We start from the raw sequence: 16,185 nt of genomic DNA on the forward strand, positions 1-16,185 counted from the left end.
TATTGAGGGGCTACTACCACCACCGTGTTGTTATTAGTTCGAGGGATAGACGGCTGTCCTCGAGACAGCCTGATCCCTTCACCTGATGAAGGCCGCTTGTGTTGTGGCCGAAACGTCGTGATTTTTGTTGTTTGATTTTTTACCTGCGTGACTTTACCGAAAAGAACCAAAGAGTATGGATCCTTGCAGTCACGAAAGCTTCAAATCTAGAATGGATAGACGGCTGTCACTTTTGTGGACACGTCCCCGTAGTCATCGTCGTCCCCGCCCCCACCGTGATCCGTGGATCAAACAAATCACTCGAGACGCCGGTGTGTGGCAGCCAAGAGCAGTTTATGCGAATGCTGTCACCGCAAGAGGTCACACGTTTGGCGCAGCAACGTTCCTTCACTGACTGTGCGTGACGAATGAATGGCTTTTGTGGCGTTATCCTGCTGTGGTCTGGGACTGTTTTCTTGTTTTTGTGCTGCCTTGCCCAAGCTTGTGTATCTGTAAATACGAGGGTTCACCGACGGTCGCCGATCGGTGAGATAGGCTCCGCCGCCTCAGCCGTCGGCCAATTGGATGGATGCGCCAAGTTGAAGGGCGGAGCTCAAGGGCTCTTGTGGGTAACCGTCCAGAGGGTTCGTGAGGGGGCGTGGCTATAGGCGGGGCTTAGCGACGTAGGTTAAGGGATATACGGGGGGAAGCAGGAAGAAGCTCGGGGTCAGCGTGCGGAGTCTAGAGGCGAGGCCGCGTCTCGCGCCTCCGGCACGCCAGCGGCCGCGTGGCGAGCCGGAGGCTGTCTCCTTGCGTGCCGTCTGCCAGCGGCGCACGGGAGCAGGGGGGGGGGGGGGAGCGTGAGCGAGCTGTGCGCGGAACGAGAGTGGAGCGGTGTCGGTGTGAAGATGAACGCAGAGGTGTCCGGCCGACGGGGAATAAATAATAAAGAAGACACGAACTACAGATCGTCGTCCAAGTGCTTTATTACATATCTATTAATATAGAATGAGAATAAAATGATAAAATAACACAATAAAATTCTTTGGCCCCCCAGCTCTGTCGTCCTGACAGTTCTGTACCTTTCACCTGAAGACAGCCGCTTGCGTTGTGGCCGAAACGTCGTGAGAATTTTATTGTGTTTTATTATTTTATTCTCATTCTACGTGACTTTACCGAAAGAACCAAAGAAGACGTTTAGAGTAGTTGGCTGCGATAAATTTCCACTCGATAAGCTGCTTCGCTTGAGCTATCATTTGTGGCGAGGTCGCTTCTGCAAAAAAGAGCTATACAGCTCAGCGGGCCTGACCTGGTAGACTAAATAATTGCTTTTGTAGCTTTAGTTTAATCGTTCATCCTGATGCGTGCGACTCTGCCTCCCCCGTCCCCGTCCCCATCTGCCCACCCCCCCCCCCCCCCCCCCCCCGCGCGCTGTCCCGCGGAAGGAGTACGATCCGAGGCTGTCGCACGGCGAGGTGGTCTGGCGCCTCGCCTTCCAGGCGGCCATCACGGTCCTGTGCATCGCGTGCCCCTGCTCGCTGGGCCTGGCCACCCCCACGGCCGTCATGGTCGGCACGGGGGTCGGAGCGCAGCTGGGCATCCTCATCAAAGGCGGCGAGCCCCTGGAGATGGCTCACAAGGTGCGCACGGGTCACCCTGCGAGTTTCGCAGGCGCCACGGTGGCGAGATGTTGACTTCCTCACCTTTTGTGTTTGGTTTGTTGTCCTTCCCCCACACCTGCGATGGGCACGGTTGCCTACGAATGGCGCGGAAGAAGTTCAACATGCATACGCATACGTATAACAAACTAAATACAAAATGTGGTTTTAAAGAAATTCGTTTTCAATCTCGATATAAGAGTATGTAGCTCTCGTGGCTTTCCTAATATCGGAAGGAAGAGCGTTCCAGACGGCCGCAGGAGCGCATCTGGCCCTATGCTAGTTCCGTTGTGTGATTGATTATTATTATTTTTTACTTGTGTGATCAATCCGGAGAACTTTGAGAAAACTCGCACACAGAACAGGGGGAGAACATACAAAGCTCCATACGCAAGTGGCCACGTCTGGAATTGTGGTATGCCACTGTATACATCGTCAATGTACTCCGGGCGCTCGTGTTTCCTTCCACATCGCAAACTCTGCTTCGGAAGGAATTGCCGACATCTCCCAGCAGAGGATGCGCCGAGACACGGCAGGGACTCTCGTGGATAAACAATTGACAATATTTTTCTTGGCTGCTGGCTTTTAACATTAATATATAATCAGGGGGTTCTTGCCCCCCCCCCCCCATAGCAGCCAAACACTGCTACCACTTATGTAGCAGCGTAACACGTGAAGCACTTTACTTAAAGCTTTCGTGACTGCAGGAATTCATATTCTTTTGGGTCTTTCGGTAAAGTCGCGTAGATGGGTTCAAAGAAAATAATGAATGAATAAACTACGACGTTTCGATCGCGACACAAGCGTTCGTCATCAGGAAGAATGATGAACGCTTGCGTTGCGATCGAAACGTAGTTTTTTTTTAATAATTATTTTTTTGTTATTTTCTTTGAACCCCATCTTACGTGGCTTTGCCTAAAGACCCAAAGAACACGTGAAGCACTGTCTGGCTGACAAAACATTTGTGGAGGGGGGGGGGTAGCGATAAGTATGCTATTATTATAACGAGAGAGAGACGGTCAATTCGACTGTGACAGTTCCATTGACCAGATGTGTGGATAAGCGTCGGCGTGGATGCACATTATAGCGTCGTTGGCGTCGGACGTTCAGGTGGACACCCTTCGGCGTGTGGGCCGCTCACCTAAGCGCGTGTTCACGCACCGCCGATTAGCGTGGTTGGCTACGTACAGTGCGAGAGAATTCAACATACCTGTACGTACATACAGTAGATCATCGATTATCCGGCGGCCTTGCGGGGGGGGGGGGGGCAGTGCTGGATTTTCAAAAATGCTGGATAATCACTAATAATGATTTAAAATAGCTTATTTTTGCACCTTCTTGCATAATGTGTTTTTAGGTGTTGTGTATATGGCTGTTTAGTGTTTTTTTATGCGTTTTGTTACGTGAAATCGGCATAAGTGAATACACAATTATAAATAAATATCCTGCTGTGAAAGTTACTGTATTGACTGCATCGTACTTACCACTCCAGCCTCGAAGACCCTTGCATAGCGGGGTGTAGAATCGGGGGTGGTTATTCAGAGTCTGAATCCAACGCCACCAGCTGCGATGGAGGTTTGCCGGATCGGCACGGGACCGCCGGAAAGTGTTGGAAGCCGGGACAATCGCCGCGTGCCGGAATAATCGGCGATCGACTTGCACGTTCACGCCCGCCAGGTGCGCACGGTAGTGTTTGACAAGACGGGCACAATCACGCATGGCATCCCGAAGGTGATGCGCGTGTCCATCCTGGAGGAGCACGTGAAGCTGCCCCTCCGCACGTTCCTCGCGGTGGTGGGCACAGCGGAGGCAAGCAGCGAGCACCCGCTGGGCTCGGCCGTCGCCAAGTACTGTCGGCAGGTATTTGTAGTGACTTCAAACTTTCGTGACGGCAGGAATTCATATTCTTTGGTTCTTTCGGTAAAGTCACGTAGGTAGGAAATAAAATAATAATAATACGAATTAAAAATAAAAAATATAAAAAAACCAAAAACTCGGCCACGTTCCAATCGCAACACACGCGGGCGACCGCTTGTTTTTAAATTATTTTTTTTCTAATTTTTATTTTATTTTCTGTCTACGTTACTTTTACCGAAAGAACCAAAGAATAGGTCGTTACAGTTTGCGCGCAAAGCACTCAACCGCAAATGAGCTGCAGCGACACCTAGCTAATCACATCAGGGAGCATACACCATCCATCACACGAACTCCGGTCATCCTCCCGCAGCCAGCGGCTTTTCCGCTCAGCCGTCGGACAAAGACGGACGCCATGTCGCACGCTTTTTGATGCTCTTCCGCGGCCGTTCTGGAACGTTCTTTCCGTCTGATATTAGGAAGCCACTTAGAGCTATGCACTTACAAATCATTTGGTGACTTGGTGATGCCTAGTATTATAAACTGTGCAGTAGTGATTTTTTTTTTATATTAAATTGGAGATATTTAGTAATTGTTATTTTAGTTTTATTTAGATGTGCCTTGTGTTAAGTGTGTAATTGCCTACGTCTCTTATTAATTCACGTAAATAAACGTGTCGTTAAAACCCGCCACCACCCGACACAGCCAACTAGTAAGGGTTGTCGCGTAAACAGAAGGTGGCCAATTTGTTACTAGTACAGCACTAGTGTATAGTGTAGTGTATAGTAGTGTATAGTGTAGTGTATAGTGTAGTGTGTATTGTATAGTGTAGTGTATAGTCGTGTATAGTGTAGTGAGTGTATAGTAGTGTGTAGTGTATAGTGTAGTGTGTAGTAGTGTATAGTTTAGTAGTGTAGTGTATAGTGTAGTAGTATAGTGTAGTAGTGTAGTGTATAGTATAATAGTGTAGTGTATAGTGTAGTGTATAGTAGTGTATAGTGTAGTGTATAGTATATCACACCGGTGTGTTGGAGAACAAAGCCACAAAATGTACAATCTGAGTACGACGTTTCACCAGAAATTACAACTAGCTTCATCAGGCGACAGCCAGACTTGTGGAGAATTCCTCCTCTTTTGTTCCTTAAATAGAAGGGTAGAATTTATTTTTTTATTTTCTTGCTGTGGTTTTCCCACCTGATAATGGTTGTGTTGCAATCGAAACGTCGTTCCGGGTGCACGAGCCGCTCGCGTGATGGCGACCTTACTCGGTCCAAGCGTCGAAACTCCTTCCTCCGTGTCCGTGTCCGCGACTGTGTCCAGAGCCTCGGCACCGAAAGCCTGGGATCGTGCGCCGACTTCCAGGCCATCCCTGGGTGCGGGATCAGCTGCCGCGTGTCCGACGTGGAGGCCGTGCTGGCCTCGTCTAAGCAGGGCCTGGCCGCCGGCAACTCGGCGGCGGCGGCGGCGGCGGCGAGGACCGACGGCTTTCCGCTGCTGGTGGACATCGCCGACGGCGGACCCGCGGGCTCCCAGGCCATCTCCAGCACCGGTGCGTGCGTTACAAGGTTTCGCTCGTTACGCACGCACAAAGCGCTTTCCACAAGTGAAGCACGGCGCTTTGCCGATTTCGCCAAGGAGCGTTAAACGGTCATCGGCGAACGCCGGGCACCCTCGCGAAAGCAGCGGCGTTTTGGCTCGGCCATCGAACAAAGATGGTCGCCGTATTGTGCGCTTTCAGATGCGCTTCTGCGGCTGTCTGGAATGCTCTTCAGATGTCAGGAAGGCACCGGAGCTATGCACTTTAAAATCATTTGGATTGAAAGCTCATTTCTTGATAACTGCTTTTTGTGTTTACTTTGTTGTCCTTTCCCCGCGGTTGTCTACGTGCGGTGCGAAGGAAGATCCGGCATACATACGTATACGTATAACATACTAAACACAAAAAGTAGTCGGTGTTTGAGACTTGCTTCACACTGGCTGATTAATCATTCGAGAGTATCGCGCGTGTGCTCTGTAATTACAATGCCGATGGTTTTATGATAAGCACATGACCATCGTGGTGTCGCCTTGCTTATTTCTCACGAGTTATTGCGGTCTCTTTTTATACTGCTGGAGGAAGTGTGTGGGTTATTTCAGGGAGAGCATTCAATAATTGACACAGCCGCTGTTGGATGTCAGCAGGAAAGTCCAAAGGCTCTTTCAAGGGAGTCCTGCATTGGGGTGTGTTTGGCCAACATCAATGACATTTTATGTTTTGAGTTTTGGGAGGAAAGGGAAATCCATGCAGAACAGGGGGAGAACATACAAACGCCACGCATAAACGGCACCTTAGTCGGGAATCGAACCCCAGGTCCGTCTTGCTGTGAGCCACGATTGTTACCACCCACACTTGGCGAGAGTAGCCTTCCCCTGCTGTGATCTGACGAAGGTGAGATGGAGGTTGCACCTGTGCGTGTGTGACACGTGTGTATGGTGAACCTCTATCGCGCACCGTATGCAACCAACCGTGCTGATCGGAGGTACGGGGGAGGAAAGCCACCTCGCGGCCGCGTCACCAAACTTTCCTTGTTTCATGTCCACGGGAACAGATTTGGGGGCTGGACCAGCAGCAACCTCGGGGCAAGAATACGCCGTTCTGATTGGAAACCGCGAGTGGATGAACCGGAATGCGCTGCTGGTCGCGGAGCCCGTCGACAAGGCCATGGCTGAGCACGAGGAGAAGGGCCAGACCGCCGTCTTGGTCGCCATCAACGGTAATCAGAGTCATCGTGGTGATGATGATTATTGACAATTGTAAAGTGGCGCATTTCACCCGAAGTGCCCACCACCATTGCGTCACCACCGTGTAAGGAAAGCCAGGAAAATAAAGAGAACCTGCAGGGGTACACGGCCAGAACCAATGGGGAGGGGGGGGGGCGGTGGGTGGGGGGGGTGTAACGGGCAGTTTAAAGAGGCGAGTTTTCAGGAAAGACTTTTTTTTCCACTCTTAACGAATTTGATTACCAAAGGCAAAGCGTTGTTCCGTAGTCTGGAAGCTGCATTGGCAAAAGCCCGATCGGCCCAGGAATTGAGCCTTGATCTCGGAAACACTTAGGATTTGGCGATCTGAAGATCTCGGGGGCCTCGTTTAGAGAGTGTTAAAGATAGATAAGTTCCTGCAAATATTGTGGGGCTAACCCATGTGGAGGCTTGTAGGCCAGCAGCAGGATCTTGTAGTCCACCCGATACTTGAAGAGTCGACTGTGCAGAGACGAAAGCGCAGGTGTGATGATGATGATGTGCTCGTGAAACGGTGTGCGCATAATGACTCCAGCAGCTTAATTCCGAACGAGCTGGAGTCTGCCCAGCAGCACCTCACTGTTAGCAGCTCCACCACGAGCCTCCGTTCTCTCTCTCTGCCGCATCTACCCATGCCCAGGGGTGGAACCGGAGCCGTAACGAAACTAAACCATTTTTATTTCACCAGGTAAGGCCGACTGAGTTTCGAAGCTCTTTTTCAGAGGCGACCTGGCCATCACAAATGGTAGCTCAGCGAAGTGGCTTATCGTTTGGAAATCTATAGCGGCCAAATACTCTAAACGCGTGATGTTGATTCTAAATGTGGAGGGAATAACAGAGGACCCGGAGAACAAAAACCACACGACCACAGGGAGAACCTGCAAAATCTGTGATCAAACCCAAGACCTCCTGTATACCAGGCGAGGTAGTTAACATCTCACCGCTCCCACCACCATGTAACTCCGTGGTGGTGGTAGGGGAAATTTGAACCCCGGACTGCATTCATTCCGGAAGGAACCACGGACGAGTATAGCGGCGGGTAGTCCATCTATGTAATGCGCAACTGTCTGTCCGGCACGCTCTGGATCTCCCAAACGTTATGTGGGAAGAAAAACATACGTACAATTGTGTAACGGTCCGCGAATATGCGTCACAAATGGATAAATAATATTGATCAATTGCTTTACATTATTTTCTTCAATGGGTGTTCGTGTCTGCCAACCCCCCCCCAGACTCCGACTCAGTTGGACCAGTCCAGGTCTAATTTCTTCCCAGTTCTGTCCCTGCCCACTCTGGCTATTGATTTACACAAATACCATGAACTCCTCTCAATTATCCAATTGTCTGGGGCAATGGGTGGGAGGGTGGCCTGGATAAAACAAACACATGGAAGATGCAAAACATGTGTCGATTATACACATTTATTGCTTACATACGTAGAACGGGGAGGGGTGGTGGTGGCGGGTGGAGGAGGAGGAGGAGATTTACACTGCATCATCTTTACGGACACGTGGGCACCGGGCGGTGATGGTGGCGGCTTCGCTGTTGCTGCACGTGGCTGCCTACCTTCCGGCACTACGGAGGCAGCAGCAGCAGCAGCAGCGAGGATTGACGGATAGCACAAAATGTTGCGAAACTCCCTTCCAACGGGCGTCGAGGTGTCCACACGCGGGCACGCCATGAGAGACGGTGGTTCAAGCAAAGTTTGGACCGATGTGATATGTCCCATCGGTGTGGTATAGAGGGTTCCCAACTCTCTTGCACCTGTGTGTTTTCTGGAAGTGCTCAGGTTTACTCTCGCACATCAATATACTCGCCAATTGTCTGAAAACATATTGACATATATATAGGGCTGCAGAGCTTGGGCGATTGTCGGATTATAATTAGTTTCACACGTGCTCGTGAAGGGGGATCCCTCAATCCGAGTCCAGCGCCCCCTTCGGCGGCCGCGTTCAGACGCCCTCTTTCCGTTGCCACGCCGATGTCTGTGCTGCCTTTCTGTATGCTCCAATCAAGGGCCGCGATTTCAAGCCCCGGTAGATGGTTGTGCAGACCCCTCGCCGAATGTTATTATACAGTGCGAGTCCAGACGACCAAGGGGAGAGAAGGACCTAAGGCCAGATGGTGGGAGACTTGTCAGGACAGATCTTGAAGCTTGCCCGCGTGCCTCTCATGTCGGATCTGGCGGAGCGTAGAGAGTTGATTTGAAGCTTTCGTGACTGCAGGAATTACTCTTTGGTTCTTTCGGTAAAGTCACGTAGAAATAAAGTAATGGAATACGACTTTTCGTTTGCAACACAAGGAGTCGTCATCAGGTAGAACTAAATTTGAGAGAGACGAAACGCAGACATGGAGACACCACACAGACAGACACACAAGCAGAGAGAGTTTTCCCAAACTGCCTATTTCTCTCTGTGAAATTTACCAGGTTCTCATAGGTCCATTCGCTCTTTCTCTCGAACCGTAAAAGAAAAACGTTACTATGGACGTGATTAGTTGCGTGGATTACGGTCGCGCGAGTGCAAGGTGCTTCAAAATAATGTCAACGCTTACATGGGACTATCGTTTATAATGGAAAATACAATGGACAATACACTGTAACACGGCATAACGAATGTATGTTTTCGCTTGAAAAAGTCAGAGTCTCCACTTGCTCTCCGTCGTTGTCAACGCACGTGCGCTCGCAATCATCTCCGCAAATTCTCCGAAGCGTTGAACATTTTTGTTTAAAGCAACCCTGCATTTTTTTAGTTGTGGGTTTTTAGGAGGGGGCACCCTGAAGTTTCGTCGTCGGCCGTGGCCACCCCCCCCCCCCGCCCCCCGTGCCTCGCGCGTGTGTTCAGGCAAGCTGTGCGGCATGCTGGCCATCGCGGACACGGTGAAGCCCGAGGCCGCGCTTGCCGTCCGCACGCTCGCCGACATGGGCCTCCAGGTGGTGCTCATGACGGGCGACAACAGGAAGACGGCACAAGCGATCGCCGCCCAGGTCGCCAAACCCCGACCCCCCTCCGACCCACCCCCCCCCCCCGGCCCGCAACCCCTCTCTGAACTAAACAATTTTTAAACGGGGAAGACCCACTGCGATGATGTTTCAGGTCTTTTTCAGAAGCGATCTGGCCATCGCAAGTGACAGCTCAACGAGAAGCGGCTTATGTTTTGATTTAAAGCTTTCGTGACTGCAGTGATTCATATTCTCAGCTCTTTCGGTAAAGTCACGTTGAAGGGAAACAATAAAATAATGAAATATATATATAAAACAATAAAAATTCTCACGACGTTTCGACCATAACGCAAACGGTCGTCATCAGGTGTGAAAAACCAACGGCAAGAAACATTTGAAACAAGTGGCGGTCTGCATTTATTTATTTTTAAACGGTGTATTTGTTTATTATACATATTATGTATATCTTATTGTTTCCCTTCAACGTGACTTTACCGAAAGAGCTAAGAATATGAAGTGGCTTATCATCATGTGGACATGTATAGCAGCCAAATACTCCAAAACGATTGACGTTGATTCTGAATGTGGGGGGAGAAACCGGAGGACCCAGATACAAAATCACGCGACCGCAGGGAGAGACACGCAAACTCCAAATATACAGCAGCAGGCGTCAGGGTCGGGATCAAACCCACAACCTCCTGTGTACCAGGCGAGGTAGTTAACATCTCCTAGCCACCGTGATGATGATGATGATGAGAGAGAGACACGCAAACTCCAAATATACAGCAGCAGCAGGCGTCAGGGTCGGGATCAAACCCACGAGCTCCTGCGTACCAGGCGAGGTAGTTAACATCTCCTAGCCACCGTGATGTTGATGAGAGAGAGAGAGACATGCAAACTCCAAATATACAGCAGCAGGCGTCAGGGTCGGGATCAAACCCACGAGCTCCTGCGTACCAGGCGAGGTAGTTAACATCTCCTAGCCACCGTGATGATGGTGATGAGAGAGAGAGACACGCAAACTCCAAATAGACAGCAGCAGGCATCGTCAGGGTCGGGATCAAACCCACGACCTCCTGCATACCAGGCGAGGTAGTTAACATCTCCTAGCCACCGTGATGATGGTGATGAGAGAGAGAGACACGCAAACTCCAAATAGACAGCAGCAGGCATCGTCAGGGTCGGGATCAAACCCACGACCTCCTGCATACCAGGCGAGGTAGTTAACATCTCCAAGCCACCGTGATGATGGTGATGAGAGAGAGAGAGAGACACGCAAACTCCAAATATACAGCAGCAGGCGTCAGGGTCGTGATCGAACCCACGACCTCCTGCGTACCAGGCGAGGTAGTTAACATCTCCTAGCCACAGTGGCGGTCCATCATCAGCACACGCTTGGCCCCCGCGCACAATCCGACCAGAGGCCCCCGAGTGGAAACCTGCATTGTTGCATACGAATTAATTCGAATGTGGGATATTTTTTACAACATTTGCCATTGTTCAAGTAAACCTGGGCCACTGGCGGTCCCCGGTGGCCTTTTAGTGCAGCCCCTGGTGTGCGGCCCCCCTCGACAATGCACAAATGTGAAAACATCATCATCGTGCTGCTGTCAAACCCAGTGGTTTTAAATGTGGCCGGCCCTCTCACGCTGACGTCTTATTGACAAAAGTGCTCCCCTCCTCCCCCCCCCACCCCACCTCTGAAAATTGAGTAAAGAACACTGACATAAACATTCATCCTGCGCTAATGTCATCAAAACAATAACGGAGAAATGACCACCAACGAAAGTGTTACCGACACAGGCTGGTGGCAGCGACACCCTCTCGACTGGCTCGAGGGTCTACCGTGAACTGTCGTGCAATCCCATCTTTGAGAGTTTTGCTTCGGTGCTCACTGCCCTCCATAAAATTTCTCGAATGCAAGTATGAGCGACAAAAAAATGTCTGTCTCTTCACCGATAACACGTGTTGTGCGTGGCGTTCATCCCGTCCAAGCACCGTCCAGGCTCGGCTCCCCTTCCGAGATGAGATTGGCCACATTCCGGGTGAATTTGTCACAAGCAAGGCAGGGAGCTGGGCTGATGCATCAATTTAAAAGGGTGGCAGGTGATGGCACACAAGTGGCTTTTGATGATGAAAAATAAAGTGTTTGGTTCTTTATTGCAGTGCGATGTAAATTCACCAATCCCGGTAGTAATTATCATCATTGCGGCTGATGTTTCCATAGGCTGCGCGAGCATTTGGCCAAATCGCCTGGCATTTCAACTTCCTTGACAATCTTAATACGTAGGTAGCTTCACAGCACGATTGTAACTGATTTAAACTGGATGGTGGATCCCTTTCACAAGCGTTTGAATACAATTCACTAGCCACGTGTTTTGGTGTAGGCTGTGAATGGTACACAGGCAGCTGTGCTGTGTGTGTGTGCGCGTGCAGGCGCGCGTGCGTGGACTTGCTGTGTGTGTGTGTAGGTAGGCAGTGTACTGTAGGGAGCAGTGGCAAAGTGCTTGGCTCAATGTGCTACGGACCCAATAATAGTGGTGACTATCTGAACCAGTCCTGGGCCCTCCCCTAAGTCGTCGAGTACCTGGTGCTGTGGGGTGTGAAACATCGGTACTAGGGGAGACGAAGGCGGCCGGGCGTGGTGCTGGCCACGCCTTCATAGGTGCTGCTCGCTTAACAGCACTTGCCCCATGGGTCCGCTAAAGGCTATGCGTGGCGTGGCGTGGGCGGGGGTGTGTGTGTGCGGTGCGATCTTTGTCTTTGTAGGTGGGCATCAGGCGCGTGTTTGCGGAGGTGCTGCCCTCGCACAAGGTGGCCAAGGTGGAGCAGCTGCAAGAGAGCGGACAGACGGTGGCGATGGTGGGCGACGGCGTCAACGACTCGCCGGCACTCGCCCGCTCCGACGTGGGCATCGCGCTCGGCACCGGCACCGACGTTGCCATCGAGGCGGCGGACATTGTCCTCATCCGCGTGAGTCCACAGCGGCAAACTTTAGGAACCATTTCGTTTATTTATTTTACCGGGTAAGGTAACAAGTGACAGCCCATCGGGAAAGCGGCTCTTATCGTCGCGTGGAAATGCGTAGCGTGACGCTTGAGTCTAGAAGTGTGGAGGGTGAAAAAGTGGAGGGTCCGGGGAAAAATCCACGTGGCCACGGGGAGGGAAAAACACGCAATCTGCGCAGTATGCTGGCATCAGGGTCGCGATGGAAGCCACGACCTCCTGTGCACCAGGCATGGTAGGTAACGTCTCGCGCGCCGTGTTGTGCCCGGGAGCGTGTGGCTGCGGCAGTGCCGGCGCCGGCATCTTCACCCCGCGGCACAGTCAGCACGGCGAAGCGCTGCGTCTCTCTTCGTAGTCACGTGATTCATTGGGACCTTTTGAGTCTGTTACGAATCGTGAACCCCCACACACACACACAATGCGATTGATTTTTGGGTCCGGTCGTACAAGTTAAATGCGAACCGTAATTTGGGTTGCCGAAGTCTACGAGTAGAATTAGCAATTCATGTTTTGTTTTTACTTATTTGTGTTGTGGCGAATAGGTTCTGTCTTTTTTAAATTCCAAAAAGTGTTTACCATTATCCGAGTAGTACACACATGCATACAATTGCGCTCATCAGCTTTCGCTCTTTTAGATTGCACGTGCCATGATACGTGCATCTATGATTTGTGTTGTAAGTCGAGTTTAGCCTGCTGAATCTATAGGTGCGTGGGATTGTTGATGAATGGACGGTGGGGCACGCACCGTAAGTTAGAGCACTGCACTGTGAACCCGGCCACTAATTCATTTTTATAGTTAATGATGAAGGAACAATTATTTGTGGACATGCTACATTCTGAAAAAGAGCTTCATATGTCATCTATATATATAAAAAAGGGAAATTTGTGAATGTGTGTCTGTTCGAAATGTTTAGCATGCTTCTCAACATGCAACAAACTTGAAATTTTGGCATGTGGGTAGCTTCCAGACTGTACACAATGCAAAAAGTATAACAATATATTTTTGTATTTTGGGGTGGGGCGCAATCATAGATATATTTTGCACGGCCAGTGAGCGGTGACGTCACATCTGTGATGTCACCCGCATGGGGCAGCGTCACGCAGTGTGCCTGCCGACGTCGCGTGTATTAATCCAAGCAAAGAATCCCAAGTCTCGGGCGAAGCCGGGTAGTAAAGCTAGTCCGGTATCAATCAATATTCCGAGTCTGAATTCCTTGTAAATGTTTTGGTCGTTGTGTAGGGAACCTCATTGCGCATTTTGCGGCAACGCACGTTGAATTCCCGTTGTGGTTTCTGCCCAATGGAACGTGGAGACCGAGACCTGTCCATCGGGCTCGTGTCTGCCACCAGTGGCTGCAGGTGTTGAGGGCAGCGTTGACCCAGTGTTTAGCGCACTTTTCTCTGCTGACCCCGTGCCCATACTGGACATCCGTGAAAAAGAGCTTCATAGCTCATCGGATTTCTCCTGCAGTCTCATCAAGACCGATTCTGACTTTTCTATGCTGCACCGAACGGACCGTTCGATTCACCGCTCACGACCAATCACAGTGGCGAATATCTGAACTGGTTACAGGCCTCCCCTCGGTCGACTCAGCCTTGTACGAGTGCCTAGTGCGGTGTGTTAACATCAGCAGAGGGAGGCAAAGGCGGCCCGGGCGTGGTGCTAGCCACCCACCCGCTTTTGTGCCGTGTCCACCCTTCATAGGCGCTCACTAACAGCACTCGTCCCTGCGGTGTATTGGAGGCTATACGGGAGGTCTTTGTCTTTGTAGGCGTTGAGCCCCGTCTGCGTCTGTTGTGCGCAGAACGACCTGCTGGACGTCGTTGCCAGCATTCACCTCTCCAAGAAGACGGTGCGACGCATCCACATCAACTTCGTGTTCGCCCTCATCTACAACGTCGTCGGGATCCCCATTGCTGCAGGTTCCCCTCGTCGCACCGCTCACCCCACCCCCCCCCAGCCCACCGTGCGCAGTGCGGTATGAACACCCTAGGAGCTGTCTCCGGGACAAGCGTGCCCAAGCGCTCCCTCCGCGCCCCCCCAGCAAGTGGCTGTTAGGCCGGGCCGATTCTCGATGCAGCGGAGGGCCATTGAGCATGGTTGGCTACGCACGGTGCGAAAGTAATTCAACATACAAACAAGGCAGGACGGAGGCTTTCCTCGCGTCTCTATATATGTATGTACGTTGAACTGTGTGGAGCTGCTGGTTTGCTGCTGTATGTGGAACTGGAGCTCCCGGTGGAAGCTTTCCGTCCTTCCCTTTCAGCCTGTCGGCTCCCCAAAGAAGTCTTCTGCTCGAGTGTAGTGCCCGGGGTCAAACCCTTTCCTTCGCAGAGGCGGCCGCGGCCAAGGATTTTTGCCGATTGGCCGTGTCGGGTGGTGGAGGGTTACGACACATTTATAAACAACGCGATCTAACCCAAAAACGTTTATTATGAATAATATTGGTCGCGAAAGCATGCTACGTGTTAAACTGAGGATTTACGCTGTCGCCGGGAGGGGAAGGGCAAGCCCTCTTTCCCAAACGTAATGGAGAATGAGTCCGAGTCTTGTTTGAGTGGCGAGGGGCAATGTTAAACAGGGATGTGATGAGTGTTCACAGGAGGATGTCGTGTGTGTCAGAAGGAAGCTACGTGAAGAATTGGGATTGATAGCAGAGCAGATCTTGTAAACATCCATTGATACGAGTCAGACCCAATCTTTTTACGACCATATACAGCGAAGGTATTCGGGACTTCTCATCCACGGTTCAGCTGGGGGAAGAATTGTAACTTTTTGGACATTTGATCTATTGGTATGAATTAGTCGTAATTTTGTGGCCCTCCTGGTTGGAAAGTTGGAATTGTGGTCTGGAATGTGTAGACCTCGTGTGGTATTTGTGCTTTTTTATTTTGGTGCCATTTCTAATTTTTTATTATTAAGTTATTATTTTTCTTGGGAGTAGTAGTAGGAAGTTTATTCTCTTGGAGTAGTGGCTGTATATAGGATTTGGTCCTTATGTATAATTAATGTACAGCATTATGGGAATGACGCTATATATTAAATGAAAGTATTATTATTAATGGCCAAATTACTCAAGAAATATCACCAATTTGAGGAAGCGCTCGAAGTTTCTGCAGTCTTTATTGGACATGGTGCTCGTCTGTCTTCCGCTGTCGGCTTAAGGTTCAGATCGGTTTACCAGTGGCCAGGTTGGCGGTGTGGGATGAGACCATTGAGTGGAAGGCATTGATTTTTTTTGTCCCTGGGGGGAGACTGACATGGGCATTTGAGAAGGGGCCAGTGGTGGTTGCAGTGAAGCGTCCTCGACAGTAGGGGGAGTGTGCTTGTATGTAAATGTGTGTATTTATAACCAGAAAAGGCAGCGGGCAGAGATGATCTCCCAAGCGAAATGCTGAGGGCGGGTGGCGTTTGTGAACAGACTGCCCTATATAACACCATAACAACAGTCTGGACCACTGGACGGGTTCCGCAGGATTGGAAGGATGCCCTGGTGGTCCCCCTTTTTAAGAAGGGGGACCGCACAGACTGTAACAACTACAGGGGCATCTCACTCCTCAGTGTGCCGGGAAAGGTCCTGGCAAAGATTATTCAACATCGCCTTGCCAGGCATGCTGAGAAGAGGCTTGCGGAGCCCCAATGCGGTTTCAGCAAAGGGCGGTCCTGCACAGATGCCATATTTTCTGTCCGTCTGCTACAGCAGAGTTGTAGGGAATTCCAGCAAGACCTACATCTCTGCTTTATTTACCTGGTCACGGCCTATGATACCATCAGTAGGCCTGAGCTCTGGGTTGTTCTTCGTGCTTTTGGAGTACCTGACCCTCTGCTCATGATCATTAAGGACCTTCATGATGGTGAGCGGGCCCGGGTAAAACTACGTGGCCGGGAGTCAGAGCCATTCCCTGTACACCTTGGGGTGCGACAGGGATATCCTCTGGCTCCCACATTATTTAACATCTATTTTGACC

The 16,185-nt window shown here is 50.7% G+C and overlaps 1 protein-coding gene across 3 annotated transcripts in view; it reads left to right on the forward strand.

Annotated features, from left to right (window-relative positions):
• LOC116955762 (copper-transporting ATPase 2-like) overlaps positions 1 to 16,185 on the forward strand; it is an 86,039-nt gene that overhangs the window by 54,091 nt on the left and 15,763 nt on the right. For all 3 annotated transcript variants that reach the window (XM_076053485.1, XM_076053486.1, XM_032977054.2), the window contains 7 exons: positions 1,425 to 1,619; positions 3,315 to 3,497; positions 4,812 to 5,040; positions 6,080 to 6,244; positions 9,113 to 9,255; positions 11,980 to 12,183; positions 14,022 to 14,139. In XM_076053485.1, the coding sequence (XP_075909600.1) occupies positions 1,425 to 1,619; positions 3,315 to 3,497; positions 4,812 to 5,040; positions 6,080 to 6,244; positions 9,113 to 9,255; positions 11,980 to 12,183; positions 14,022 to 14,139 (1,237 nt within the window). The remainder of the gene's footprint in view (positions 1 to 1,424; positions 1,620 to 3,314; positions 3,498 to 4,811; positions 5,041 to 6,079; positions 6,245 to 9,112; positions 9,256 to 11,979; positions 12,184 to 14,021; positions 14,140 to 16,185) is intronic.

The sequence above is a fragment of the Petromyzon marinus genome, chromosome 61, assembly GCF_048934315.1.
Source record: "Petromyzon marinus isolate PM22_M1 ecotype Great Lakes invasive population chromosome 61, UKy_Petmar_22M1.pri1.0, whole genome shotgun sequence".
In the NCBI taxonomy this organism is placed as follows: domain Eukaryota; kingdom Metazoa; phylum Chordata; class Hyperoartia; order Petromyzontiformes; family Petromyzontidae; genus Petromyzon; species Petromyzon marinus.